Source organism: Papaver somniferum, chromosome 9, assembly GCF_003573695.1.
Source record: "Papaver somniferum cultivar HN1 chromosome 9, ASM357369v1, whole genome shotgun sequence".
In the NCBI taxonomy this organism is placed as follows: domain Eukaryota; kingdom Viridiplantae; phylum Streptophyta; class Magnoliopsida; order Ranunculales; family Papaveraceae; genus Papaver; species Papaver somniferum.
The window spans coordinates 171286527-171301845 of NC_039366.1; the positions used below are offsets into that span (position 1 = coordinate 171286527).

Below are 15319 nucleotides of genomic sequence, written 5' to 3' on the forward strand. Positions count from 1 at the left end.
TCTGCACTTACAATTTTCAAGATCTCTGTTGAAGTAGGCACAACCTTGGTTGGGATGGTTCTTTGCTCCAAGTATTGGAGCAATAACTAGCAAATTGAATATCCTTACAGATAAAATGCAAAAATGCAATCAGGAAGATTTTGATTGGGACATAATTTAAGAAAGTGCTTTAATAGTCGATAAGATCTACAACTATTGATTTTGCAATTGCAAAGCCTGCGAATCTTCAGTGATAATCTATTATCTCTGCAAAGGAAAAAAAGAACAAGAAAATCGTGTGAACTAAAACAAAGCAAAGTCTCGCCTTTACATGGAATAGCAGAACAAAAACAAGTATTTCAAACTTAGTAGTATGTCTCTTCTTCTCAACACCTCATTTCAAGATAGCTTTTGAACAACAGCAGTCAAACACAACAAGAAACCATGGATGTGACCTGAATATGAGAAACAATCATAGTTGGCGCCATGAACTCCTTCCCGAATAGGAGGGCATAACCAAGCATATAAATTGCTATAATGAAGAGTCCCAAATCACCTCTAAATTGGCGCAGAACAGCCTGTTTTAAGTATAAGAATGGTAGCCTCATAGAAACCCGTACGCATTACTAAGGTACCAATCACATGTTATTCAAGTAACTGATATGTCTAGTAACACTAACACCAAAACAAAAATGAGTAACTGAACAATTTAAACCACCTTAATTGGCGAATTTTGTTCCTAAGTTGTCAATTTCTCAAAAATCGGTGCAAAGTGTGTTACCACAAAACTAAACACCAATTATGAAGATACGAAATCGTGATTCAACTCGATCACTTATCAGATAAAAAAGGTCTTAATTGTGATAGGATATATTAGATACAACAATGGATTTTGCAAAGTCTACATATTGTAAAACTGTATTATCTTTGCAAAAGAAAAGAAAAGCTTCTGAGCATGAAAAGCATTGTTTTTTCAAACCCCAGAAACTTCTCTCATACAAATATAACAACATACTGAATTGTACTACCTAAAAAACTAAAACATGAAGATTAAGAATCACCATTGCGCAGTGGTAGTAGTAGTAGCTGCAGCAGTGGAAGAAGAATTCCTAATCCTGGCAAGTCTGTTTCTCTGTGTACATCTCACTTCAAGACAGGCTTTTGTAGCAGAGCAGTCAAATAAACCTCATCATTCTTAATTCCACTACTATCATTTTTACTATCAGTAGCCCATTTCACTATCTTATAACCTAACTTCTTAATCATAGGACTGTAAGTGAATTCAAGATCCAACCTTTTACTGAAAAAATGATCCAACCAGAGATACCCACCACTTCTCAACACTCTATCAACATCATAAAACAAGAAGTCCATTGAAGTAGTAGGAATCCAACGATTAACAGCATGACTAAATCTAACAAGATCAACAATCCCATCAAAGATAGGAAATCTCTGTTGCAATGGAACATGTAATGGAATAATACCTCTAAGAGCAATGACTTCATTATAAGGGGCACCCAAATTCATACTAGTAGATAAAACTGTAACATTATGTAATTTCATCCTAGCTGCGAATGTACCAGTTCCAGCACCAACATCTAATCCCAAACGAATCACAGAAGATGAAGATTTAGCAATCTGTAATAATTGTGAAATGGGTAGATCTAAATCAGATTTAGGGTTCACAAATTTACTAGATTCAACCTTCATATCAAACCCATCGTATTTACTAACAAGACACTGAAAACTCTTACAATTAACATAAGAAGCCCAAGAAACAGCAGTATCAGGAAAAGAAGAAGGAAATGGATTATTGGTTTTATGCGAAGAAGAAATTGGCTTTGACGGTGTTGGTGTAAAACAACGACGACGAGGTAAAGGATGACAACCACGAAGAATTAGAGATTCAGAGAGAGCGGTATCAAAAGGGCAAAGTGAGAATGGTGTGTAATTCATATAACGATGAAGAAGTTCAGGATGATCATGACAAGCTGAAGCAATAGGTGAAATGTGAGCATAGAGTAAGAGATCTGATGGGATTGGTGGTTTAGAAGTGACATCAGGATCACTGGTTGTTGAACGAAGATGCGTGAGGTGATTTATGGTAGCTCGAATAGTATTGAGCTGATGAATAAGATGATCTGGTACTTGTTGTGATGATTTTACAGGTTTGTTTAGTGATGATGATAAATGGTAGAGTGAGAGTATGTTTGTAGCTACCATTGCTAGTAAAAGTAGCAGATTTAGTCCCATTCCGACACCCATTTTTCTTCTCTTCACTCTCTACACTCACTACTGTCTCTGCTTGTTTCTACTCTCAGCTTCTTTCAGATCTTTCGATCTGTGACGACTTTAGTCTAGAAGAATCACGGACTAGTATTATTCTATTTTTTACTGGAGAAACGCGTCCGTGTCCACATTCGAGCCGACTTTAGGATACGTCAACTTATGCTGCTTCGCTTTCTCACTTGTTCGCATCCCAAGCAATTCGGTGTAAATGTGTTTGTGAGTGGTGGTTGGGCTAAACGTGTATACGAAATGTGAAAACTACAGGGAGACCCATTCTCCCTACCCATTTTTTTGATGTTTCTATTGTGAAACCCACGCTTCCAAAATTACAGGCGCGCACTCAAATTCTGGAAGAAAATCATTCTCAAACCCAAAATATATAAAATTCTATTTCTGTCTTTTTTTTTTTCTTCTTCTTCTTCTTCTCCACTATACCTGGATCTCAGAAAAAGGGAGAGATTCGATTGATTTCGAGAACAAATTCATGCCTAAATTCGATTGATCTCAACAGCAACACCAAATCGTCTTCTTCTTCGAATTAACGACGAACCCTCTTACTACCAATTCTCTTCATTACAATTTCAATTCACTACTGTTATTAATGGTAGCAGCAAAAATCCCTAAATGGGTTTGTAGAACACGGTTTGGTCATCATAGATTTATGATCAAAACTTGTTTTCAATGAAGATTTTGAAATGAATTTCAAATTTTTATGAAACTCTCAGCCGTGAATTGAGTTGGAGTAAGCAATACTAGATGAGTTGTGAAGAAGGTTTAATTGCAGATGATGGTGTAAATACATGAAAGAAGATGATGGTGTAAATACATAATTTTGACCAAGAGCCCCCGAATAACTGAAAGATAATGGTTTGCGTGGGAGTTAATGAAACATGAAAGAAGATGATGATGTGGTTATGACTGCATAACATGTCATTCAGTCGAGAAACTGTCTGCATAACATGTTATGCATTCGTGAAAATGGATGCATAACCTGTTATGCATCTACAAAATTGGTTGCATAACTTGTTATGCAGTCCAGAAAACCTGCATAACCTGTTATGCGTCCGGAAATATGGCTACATAATGCATTATGCATCGAGAAAATAGATGCATAACCTGATATGCATCCGTAAATATGGATGCATACTGCATTATGCATCAACTTTTTATATGTACGGCTAAAATCAACCAAAAAAATGGTAACATAACTTGTTATAGATGCATAATTTTGTTATCCAAATGCATAATTTGTTATGCAGTGGAGAAAATGGTTGCATAATTCGTTATGCGTCTGCAGAATGTGTTATGCATCGTTTTTGGTGACTGCTTAATGGTTAAGTATCAAGTTTTCAAAAAATTTCCCTAAAATGAGGATCACCTCCGATTTTTTCGTTAAAAACAAAAATTTGATATTCTTGTTTGTACACGTTGCGTAGCTCTTTTAAAAAGATTTCCAACAATATTAAATTTGTAAAATTCTAAGGCGCGGATTTTTAGATATGTTATGTCCAAGTTGCGCTGCCAATTATATCCCTGAAAATTAGGTTGCGTAACGAGTTATGCCTGAAAAGATAGTATGCATAACCAGTTATGTATTGATTCATATAATAATTTCATATAATTATGGGTATCACGGTATACAAAATTAATTGTGGGCCTGAGAATGAGAATATTATTATTTTTGGGTCTCCCCCTAATTTCCCCATACGAAATTACGAATGTTGCATTTAGATGGGCCGTCTAGGAACACTTTGATATGTACACCTACATAGGGTGAACAAAAGAACCCTATTTTAGGGCATACAAGAAAATTTCAGGGCATACTGAATAAAGACAAAATAGGGTTGGAAATAGTAAATCCAATTGCCCCTTAACCAAATATTTTTGGTAATGGAAAATCTACCCTTTCTGTATTAGTGTTAATAACTATGAATAATTTTGATTAGTGTTTAATGTAAGTGATTAGTGATTAAGATAATTAAGTTATAAAAGTTTGTGTTAATGATAATTTTTGGGGAAGAAAAAAAAGTTAGGTTTTTTTGGAGAAGAAGAAGAAGAAGGGGAAGTGAGGAAAAACTAGTATTTTTATGAGCCAAATCCAGAAGATGAATACAACGATGAGAAACCCAATGCTAACAATACACAAGTATACTTCCAGATTATGTTTAATTTCATTTATGTAGGTTGAAATCATCAAAAAATTGATTTTTTGCACCCAAGTTTGGCGAACCAGAGATAGGTTCGGCTTGAAATTATCAGCCGAACCTAACTTGTATACTACAGAAGATGAACAGTTCGGCTTACTCGAAATATAATAGTTATTGGCCGAACTTATACTATGTAACTTCCGACCTACTTACTAGTTAAATGTTCGGCTAATAAGAAATTTTCATTACACGCCGAACCTTTTCTTGAGAGTTAGGTTCGGTTTTCACTCTAAATATCGTATCAGCCGAACCATATATATTTCCATGTTCGACTCATATTCAAAAAATCATATCAACCGAACATGTTACTGATTTTCCATAAAACACTTAAATTCATACACATTTAGGGGTTAGGCTTTTTATTACATATGTTTTCTATTGTGCAGTCTTTTCATAGGATGAATCAAACAAAAAAAGTGGAAATTACTAAAAAGGTTAAGAAAGTGAAGTCTAATGATACCAAGGTACGAATTTAACTCATTAAAACCAAGGAGATCTTATCTTAACCTTCAAGAGAATGAAAAGACAAACACAACGCAAAAAGAATGAGGTCATTCCGACATCGGACGAAAAAGTTATGGCCAAAACAAGATCGAAAGACTTGAGTGTCCAAAAAGAGAAGGTTCGGCTGATAACTCAACAACACGAGATAGCCGAACCTAGAGCCTGCAAATCAATATTTTTGAAGTGTTTACAGAGAGAGGTTCGTCTTGAAAGTGATCTAATCGAGTCAGTCGAACCTGACAACCACCTGGGGTAAATTTCACTTCTCAGGTTCGGCCGGGAAGGTTTGTAAGGTATTAGCTGAACCTGACACTGTTGTGGGACGTATTTAATACACATTTTGAGGTTCAGCTAAAAACTGATATTTACTGTTTATCCGAACTGTTCATAGACACTTTCAGGGTGAAATATCAAGAACAGTTCGGCTCAAAACTCAACTCAATTATCAGCCGAACCCGCTACTGTAACCGTCAAAAACCCTAATTTTTTAGCAATTTAACCCATTCAATCCATGAAAAACAACAAATAAGAGATTGGGTTTGTTGGGAATACCTTCTTATCATCATTTCAGGAGTTGGAGCTTTAAATGGCTGAATTTACGATTCAATTCCTGGTTCAGTTATAGTTTTTACACCTTCATCTTCAATTGGTTCTTCTTCTTCAATTCATGGATTGACGTTTGCTTTTTTCATTATACGATCCATTATATAGTTCAATTTAATCGATGATCAAATTTTAACAAATCGACAATTAATTACGGTGATGGAAAAAAAATTCTGAGAGAGAAGGAAGGTGGTTCGGCTGGAGGAAGAAGAAGAGGTGTTTAGGATAGAAACATTTTTGTTTTTTGATTTTAGGTTCAAGGGTATATAAGTACTTGAACTACCCAATAGACACCCCTTATAAGGTCACTTAGGATGGGAAAACTAATTTGTATGCCTTGAATTTTTTTGGTATGCCCTAAAACAGGGTTCGAACAAAACATTCATATCCGTGGATTTCACCTGATCCAATTTGCAATTTGACAGGCGGATACCTGATCCTCTTCTCGTATGTTTTCGGTAATCAAATATTGGCATACATGAAGTTGTGTTGTAGGTCGTGGAATTCTGTTTCGTTTCAACATTTCCAAATATAATGAGTAAGAATAGGATAATAGGATTAAATATAATATGACGGATTCCTCGAACAAAATCGATTTGATAATTGGATATGTCAATTTCATTTGTGTAATTATTAACTAGTTTTTTATTTTCTTTTGATAAAGTATAGAGTTTCATTCAGGATAAAATAGATATTACATGAACTTCAAGAACATCAAGATCAAAGATCAAAATATAATTAAACGGTACTAACAGAGAATAATTCGTGAAGAGAAATAACGAAATACCAACAAGAGTACCGAGCAATCCGAAGATTGAAAGAATGGTTTTGCAATTATAATCCAACCATTTTGATAGAGATTTTTTTTTCTAGAAAAAAAGGAGTTTTCCCATAAAAAGAGAGTATGTGCCCAATTAAAGACTTGAATCTTGATCACCATACTTAGACTTCCACCAAAAATCTCCATGAAAAACACAAAGAAACATCATAAGAGCGTACAAAGAATCTCCATAAAAGAGAAGACTCAAACAAAAGAGGAAAAACACCCGCAAAAAAAACCATGAAAATCTCCTAAAAGCAATCAAGATTCAACCAACATCTTAAACTAACCTAACCTAATCTACTAGATAACTAAGAAAACAAGATAAAGAAAGAAATTTGTTCAGTTCCTGCCCTAAGTTGACCAGATTTGGAAAGTAAGGATTAATGGTGGTGAAGTTTTTTTTTTATTTAGGTTTTTGAAGGAGCTTGAGAAGCGAGAGAAAATTGTTTGATTAACCTTTTCACCACTTGAAGTTTTAGTTATTCACTAGCAGGTATACATGAAACATTGCGAGCTACAAAATTGTAAACAAGATACATTTACCGACCAAAGGAATAACTCACCAGCAAATTAAGTGTATTTTCAAAGAACATGCGGTATTCAACCTAGATATTCATGTCCCTATATTTTGAGAATGTACATTCCTTCTCTGAATTCCAACTTTTCTTCTGATACAAGACCAAAAAGAAATCCTTACAGTTGTTGGAGTGACTCGTCAAATGATGATCTCCCACACAAAACATATGTTCAATAAAGTATTACATTAAATATGGTCTATGAGGCGAAAGACATAACATATGAATTAGAGTATAAGCTCACAAACGACATATTGAAGTTTTCCATAGCATCTTCGGAAGTGGATGTTAGATCATTAGTGCGGATGACTATGCTGGTTTGTTGATGCTTATGGTATCTTCTGGACGCATATGAACTGTTGGTATGCTAGGTGGTTGATGTCTTCCACCTGTATATGATAGTGTTGGTTCGTTGGTGCGGATGGATGCAGATGTCTAGAGTTACTTAATCCTTACGCTTGCTCGATTATAAATGGTGGATTCGTCTTTTGATGCATAAATTGTGCTACATATAAACTTTCTTTGTCGTCTCTAATCTTCGTCATTCTTGCTTCATTTATCTGCTTCTTCAATGGTGAATCCTTCTAACAATCAAAATTTTTTTATTTCAAGTTGAAAAGACGAGGGTACCCAAATATACCACAATATTTTTAATTCAACCTATAAGTCTGATACCAATTGTGATCATCTATGGACACTATGACAACTTGATATTCACTTGACAATAGTTACGGTACAAGATCGATTGACTATAGGATCAAAGTCAAGTGATTAGGATTAACGTACAAGTGTAATTTACTTTATTATAATAACACAATTAAAATGCGAAGTAAAGTAACACAACAAGATTTTGTTAACGAAGAAACCGTAAATGCAGAAAACCCCCGGGACTTAGTCCATTTTGAAATACTCTCAGAATTTAGTCGTTATACAAATAGAAAAAGCCAACTTCGTATAGTTGAGACCAAGTAAACTACCCCTAGTTACTAGTTTCCTCAGTATCCATGCGTCTTCGACCTTTTGGTCACGCATCTCAAGTTTCTTTACCAAGTAAAATTTTTATGTATTCAACTCCTTTTGATCGTATTCCAAACAGTAAATGAGCAAATCTGTTTGGTAACCACTCTATTCAATCTTTAAGAAAATATATGTTGAGTCGTTGACAAAGGATCTTATGTTTAATTTGATAAAGTTCTTTGTCTGGTTTGATCAATCCGAATCTTAATTACCGAAATAGTCGATTTTTGGATTTTCAATCGAACTATATAGTACTCAAAGAGAAACTATAAAGTGATGCCGATATTATCAACTAGATAATTAAGAGTCTATCAAAGATAACAAGATCTAGTTGGATCCCAACGGATCAAGATGTATGCACAAATCACGAGATCCGAAAACTAATAATAAAAATCTTTTTGTCTTCAAATCTTCAATTGCCTTCTTAAATAACTTGCACAACACAAACTTGAATCCTCTTGTGATCAATCACGCACGGAACGGAGTCTGTTAACAATGGATTATCACAAGATGTCTTTAGATCTAAAACAGTTTAAAGATCTCGTCGATACTTTGATCTAGTTTGAGTGACCTTTATGTCAGAAGAGAAGGCTCTCAATAATAATCAAACTAGGTGCAGTAAAAGTTTCAACAATCGTTAGTAAACCAAATCAACAATCGAAAACTGAAAAAATAATGCAATGATCTAGTTTCCAACCAACGGTACTCGTAGAGCTTCTTGATCCCACAGAAAGTCTTTAAACGAGTGGTCGTAAGAGATTTCGCCTAATTAGGGTACTTTCCTCTCCGGATAAATGACTCCACCAGAAACAACAAGAATAAAGTTTTCCTGGCTTTTAAGATAGTTTGCAAGAAATGCAAACTCAAGTATTTATAGACCAAGGTTGTTTGGACGACAAGGAAATTCCAAAACCGAAAATATTCTCAGGATTTACAATAAAGTACATTTCCAATTAATGCAAACAATATTTTCGAAATCTCTCTTAAAAAATTTCTACCATTAGTTTAGCACATTAACTAATAATCCTTTTCTATAATATATGCTTTAATTGCTGGTAATTAAAACATATAAAGTCGAATCATAATTAAATACTTTTCAATATTTCGGTTTGGGATCACCTTGAACATCAAGGAATATCTTTGAAAAATAAATGATAAGAGTTATGCACATGTTCAAATAATGTCGAGATCTAGAAGTTTCCTATCTTAGAAAACCATAAATCTAAATTCACACACAATATAAAGAAATATGTGAATATTGGAACTCGGTTTTGCTTTTGGGACCGACTCTACCATGACTCCCAAACTAAGTTAGGAACGGTTATACCACGACTCCCAATATAGGTTATGACTGGTTATACCTGAAAAAGCGGGGGTCTAACAAACACACCCAATATTTAGCTTAGCAATCTGTATGGACAAACTCCAATATACTTTCGAGAGAATCAACTAGACAGTCAGACTCAATCTCAAGAAAATTATATCCAAGAGTTGTATCCCAATTTCTCAATTCAATCTGCAATCAAATAAATAGGAATTTGTGAGCCCGATTTCAGTTCAGTGCAAATAATCATAAAAGAATTACGAAAATTAAATTAAATAGAATTTACCACATAATAATTGGAAAAATGGCTTCCTTCGTCGCCTCAGCAATGGGGTTTAGCTCCTCATATTAATCACTTTCTCAAAATATTTGTTTATGGTTAAAAAGTTGATTAAAAGATGAAAAACTATAACTCTGAATGTTTGCAACGGTGTATTGGAGTCGAAAAACGAACGACTGACTGTTACAAAGATGTTACTGTAGCAGAGTTACAAATTTGAGACGCTGTTCTTATTTGCAACGGATGTTCTTCAGCAGCAGCAGAAGAAATACGGGTTTCCTGCAACTTGATCAATTCGCCTCTGTAGTGTTACAAACTCCTCTGCGACTGCTCCAATAACTTCGTTTTTTTCCCTGGGACTTAAACACACCTTTTATACTACTCAGAAACCTAAAAATAGCGATTAATTCTCTCTTTTTCTTTTCGTGCAAGCCACGGCAATAATCTCTTCTGCCGACTTCCTTAATCGTTTATGAGACTTCCAAACCATCCTAAACTCTTCCTTAGATAGAATACTACCTTAGGAAACAATATCACGCGTTTATTCTCCCTGGAATTCCTAAAATAATTCCACAAAGTTTCCGTGCAAAACTCAAACTATGTTTCCTTTTTCCGGCTTATACAACCCAAATCGTTTGATTGCAGCGCACATACCAGGCCTTTTTAATTGAATCACGTCCAGCCCAGCAAATTTCAGTGATTGAATCTCACTAAAACATCTTCGAAATCCAATCGAAAGTTTGGTTCTTCGCTGGTTATTTCTTCCCGCCTTTTTCTGAATTTAAACGAAGAAGATGTCCTCCCCCTATCCTGTGCTGGTATCCCTTTAGCAGCTGCCTGGAAATGGATGCCCCTTAGTAATTGGTCACCCCTTATCCATTTGAGGGGTCCGAATAGCAAGTGTTCTCCGGGGGTGCCCCGCAACTTTTCGAGCCGATTTTTCCAAAAATGTTTGTTGGCCAAAAATACCTACACACACATAAAACACCATAATAAGTACAAAAATGAGCACTATCAATATATAGAATCGAGGCAAATTAGACACAAAAATGTGTCTATCAAATACCCCCAAACCTATTATTTGCTAGTCCTCGAGCAAAAATAAAATAAAATAAAATCCTAACTCACTGACGCAGGCATCGTCGATTGCATTTAGCGTATGCAATAAGCCTTTAAACCCATAAGTGTCCCTAGTGGCGGAGTGTTGTCTCCGGAGGGCTTACAAGAGGTATACCCACAAAACCTTTACTCCAGACCTTAGCTATCTACGCAGAACCTTGGAAGGCACTAAAGAATCTCCTTGGTTGGCATACTTATTGACTACAGGAGGAAGTACCCTGATGCGAAATTCCAATTGTTGTACACGAGTTTGCACTCAAGCATACTAAAATTCATATAAAGTGACAGAGCTCTACTCAGATAGTCGCACTATGGACATCAATATCCGGAGTCAAAACTAATCACATGGATAAATCAAGAAGATGGATATAGAGAAAAACATAGATGGTTTTGATGTTTACTAAGTGACCGGCGTTTCCCATATATGTCTGAAGGCCTCCACCAAAATGAACCTATCCTAATGGATTGAGATACTAGTCTGACTAATATCAACACAATTGGCATATACAAGGGAACCAGTGATCGATAATCCTAATTCTAGTTCAACACAACTGGCATATACAAGGGTACTAGTGGTCGACTTTATTCACTTTTTTTTTTAACCCTTTTTTTTGATCCGTTTGGTCTAATTGGTCTGGTCTTTTCTTTTTTTTTCTTTTTTTTCTTTGTAACTCAATCACTCTAATTCACCCTAGCATTGGTAACAACTTGAATCGTGGGCCCCACCTATCACTTAGAGAAACATGGTTTAAAAACAAAATAAAATAAAAATAGAAGTGAAAAGGACTCAACGAGATATGGTGAAACTATCATGTTATTTATAACACCTGAGCTCTGTGCTTTTATGAATAAACTCTTCTAGATGTTTCCATCTAATCAGATTGGTTCCTCAACTCCTACGATCAAAATGCTTCCATCCACTTAGATTAGTTAGTGCAATCCTCAATAGGCATAAATTTCTAGGTTCTGGAGTTTATTTATTCATACTGCAACTAAAAAGTTTCTCTCATACCCCCAAACTTAAATCTAACATTGTCCTCAATGTTCTAAAGATAAAATTAAAAGCATGAACAAGGAGAAGCTGTTACCATTTGAAGCAAAAGAGATAAGGAAAGATATTACCATGTTGCATGAGATTGGGTTACCTCCCAAAAAGTGTTAAATTTAAAGTCTTCAGCCAGACGTCAAATACCACAAAATAGCTAATTACCTTTCAAATCATATATCAATAGTCGAAACAACTGTGAGTCAACAAAAGAAAATAAAATTGCCACAATTATCAGACAACTGCACCAAATCAGAAAAATGAACAGACATAGCACATCCTCATCCAAGGTTTCCTGCAAGACAACTGGGTTTTTCTGTTGTGCCCATTTGGGCTTCATATGAGTGGCTTGACAAATTGACTCATTCGAACAACAAGTCTTTAGAATTTCCTCCTGGACAATATCAGGAGGATCCGGTTGCGGAGTCGGAAGTGACTCAAGTAATACCTCAGGTACACTAGGCTCGAATCCCAAGTTAGGGACTTCTAATGGAGATAATTGACCATTACTACCCCCAAACTTAGGGTAGTCAGTATTCTCGGACAAACCTCTAACTATTGCTTGAATTTCTGGATCCTCGGAGTCTTTAAAATACTCAAGAGCTTCTTCTAGTTCATTACCCCCAAACTTAGGGTCAACACTACTCTCCGTAAGTCCTAGCACTATGGCTTGAATCTCAGGGTCCGTAGAGTCTTTAAAGTACTCAAGAGCTTCTTCTAGTTCAAATGTTTGGTCACCTAACTGACTTAAGAGACTTTCCTCATCAAGCTCATCTAAGGAATCACCAAATAAAGTGTCGTCCCAATTATCCTGAGTTAGATCCTGAACTAAAGTGCTAATCATATTCACTTCTTCTAAATCATCGGAAGGTTGTCTATTAACATTAAAGACATTTAGTTCAGTGGTCATATTACCAAAGGATATGTTCATAAGTACGGTCCTACAGTTTATGACAGTGTTAGCTGTGGCTAAAAATGGGCGACCTAAAATCACCGGTATTTGAGCACTAGGATCCTGAACAGGCTGAGTATCTAGAACAACAAAATCCACTGGATAAATAAATTTATCAACCTCAATCATAACATCCTCTATGACACCACGAGGTATTTTGACAGACCTATCAGCTAATTGCAATGTCATTTTAGTCGGTTTCAACTTACCAAGACCTAGCTGGTTGTATACATGATAAGGGAATAAGTTCACACTAGCTCCTAAGTCAAGCAATGCCTTATCTACTGAATAATTACCGATCACACAAGATATGGTGGGGCATCCAGGGTCTTTATACTTAGGGGCTGTTTGGTTCAGAAGGATTGAACTTACCTGACCAGCTAAAAAGGCTTTCTTATGGACATTAAGCTTACACTTTCGTGTACAAAGGTCCTTAAGGAACTTGGCATAAGCAGGCATTTGCCTAATTGTTTCTAATAAAGGGATGTTAATGTTTACCTGCTTAAATATCTCTAGTATTTCGTTGAAAGTCGACTCTCTCTTTGTTGGAGCTAACAACTGTGGATATGGGGCTTTGGGTACAAAATGAGACCTGTCGGGAACCACATTGGCATCACTAGAAATTTTATCGGTTTCTTCAGTTAGTGGATCCTTCTGGGGCTTATCTTGGGAAATATAAGGTGGATCTACAGTATGTCCACTATTAGGCATGGCTACCTTATTGTCTACCGTTTTACCACTCCTAAGGGTTGTGACAGAATTCACTTGATTAAATGGTTTTGCACATACTTCATTAACTCTTCTAGGGTTGGGTATTGGTTGACTAGGGAACTTACCTTTTTCTCTTAGAGACTCATTGATCAGACTAACCTGGTCTTTCAATTCAGAAATGGCCTGACTATGTTCTTGTCCTATCCTATTACTAGCTTCTATGCTTTGTGAAAGCAATTGACGCATATTTTCAGTATTTTGAATAAACGAGGTGAGAGTTTCCTCTAGACTTAAGATTTTCTTATCAGACTGATTGTGAAACTGAGTTGATCCTGAAGTATTCTTAGTATAGCCAAAACCTGGGGGATTATTAGAATTACTAAACTGACCTTGGTCCTTAGACCATGAAAGGTTCGGATGGTTTCTCCAACCAGGATTATAGGTTTCTGAATATGGGTCAAACTTCTGACGGTTATTGATGTGGTTTTGAGATAGTGGTAAAAGTGGTTCGATTCTCAGACTTGCGAAGGATAAAATATAGACTTAAATTCTAAAACTAAAATAGAAAACAAACTAAAAATTGTCACAAACTCAATCAAAGATGATATCAATATTAAAAGAACACTGAGGCTAAGATTCCACTATTTTCCAAGTTCAAAGTGATTTAATCCCAACATTTATATTTATGCAATTTTCTCGTTCAAGTTGATTCTAACTTATTGCAACTAGTAGATTCTCAAAATAACAAGTGTAAATCCAAAGCATAGAACATCAAAAACCTAGGTCCAAGTATGTTCTATCAAAAGAAATCACAATTTCTTAACAAGGATTATTCAAACAATTTTCAACCAAGGCAAATAATCATAAAATAATTGCAAATAAATAAATAAAATAGAATATACCACTTCTTGTTGGAAAAATAGCTTCCTCTATCGCCTCAGCAATGGGGTTTAGCTCCTCATATTAATCACTTGCTCAAAATACATGTTTGTTGCTCAAAAGTTGATTAAAGATGAAAAACTATAACACTGGATGTTTGCAACGATGTATTGGCGTAGCAAGACAAAGTACTGACTGTTACAAAGAAGTCACTGTAGCAGCGTTACAAATTTGAGACACTGTTCTTATTTGCAGCGGATGTTCTTCAGCAGCAGCAGCAGCAGAATACGGTTTCCTGCAACTTGATCAATATGGCTCTGTAGGGTTTCTAACTCCTCTGCGACCGCTCCAATAACTTCATTACCTTTCCTGGTACTTAAACACACCTTTTATACTACTGAGAAACCTAAAAATAGCGATTAATTCTCGCTTTTTCTTTACGTGAAAGTCACGACAATAATCTCTTCTGCCGACTTCTCTAGCCAATTCTGAGCTTTCCCGATTGTCTTAAACTCTTCCTTAGATAGAATACTACCTTAGGAAACAATTTCACGCGTTTAGTCACGCTTAATTACCAAAAATCAACCCAAACAGAGACCCGTACAAAACTCAAACTTTGTTTCCTTATTTTGGATTATCCAGCCCAATTCGATTGATTCCAGCGCACATACCAAGCCTGTTATGCTCAATCACGTCCATCTAACAAATTTCAGCGATTGAATCTCTCTAAAACACCTTCGAAATCAATCCCCAACTCTGGTTCGTCTGCAACATTTTTTCCCGCCAATTTCTGAGTTTAAAAACGATGAAGATGACCTCCCCCTATCCTGTGCTGGTCTCCCTTTAGCAGCTGCTTGGAAATGGATGCCCCTTAGTAATTAGGTCACCCCTTATCCAAAGTGAGAGTCCGTATAGTAATTTTCTCCCACGAGCGCAAAAACCACTTTTTTAGCCAATTTCGCCGCAAAAGCTTATTTCTCCAAAAATAACTACAGGGACATAAAAGCCATAA

General features: G+C 35.8%; 1 protein-coding gene across 1 annotated transcript; it reads right to left on the reverse strand.

The window, feature by feature from the left end:
• Window positions 1-797: 797 nt before the first annotated feature.
• Window positions 798-2411, reverse strand: LOC113312718. Its single transcript, XM_026561454.1, has one exon. It carries the CDS (start codon window positions 2242-2244, stop codon window positions 1123-1125), a length of 1122 nt encoding a protein of 373 aa, XP_026417239.1. The 5' UTR covers window positions 2245-2411; the 3' UTR covers window positions 798-1122.
• Between the last annotated feature and the right edge of the window lie 12908 nt (window positions 2412-15319).

Excerpts from the sequence above, each read along its gene's own strand:
- LOC113312718 (XM_026561454.1), bottom strand. The coding sequence starts at position 2,244 with ATGGGTGTCGGAATGGGACTAAATCTGCTACTTTTACTAGCAATGGTA.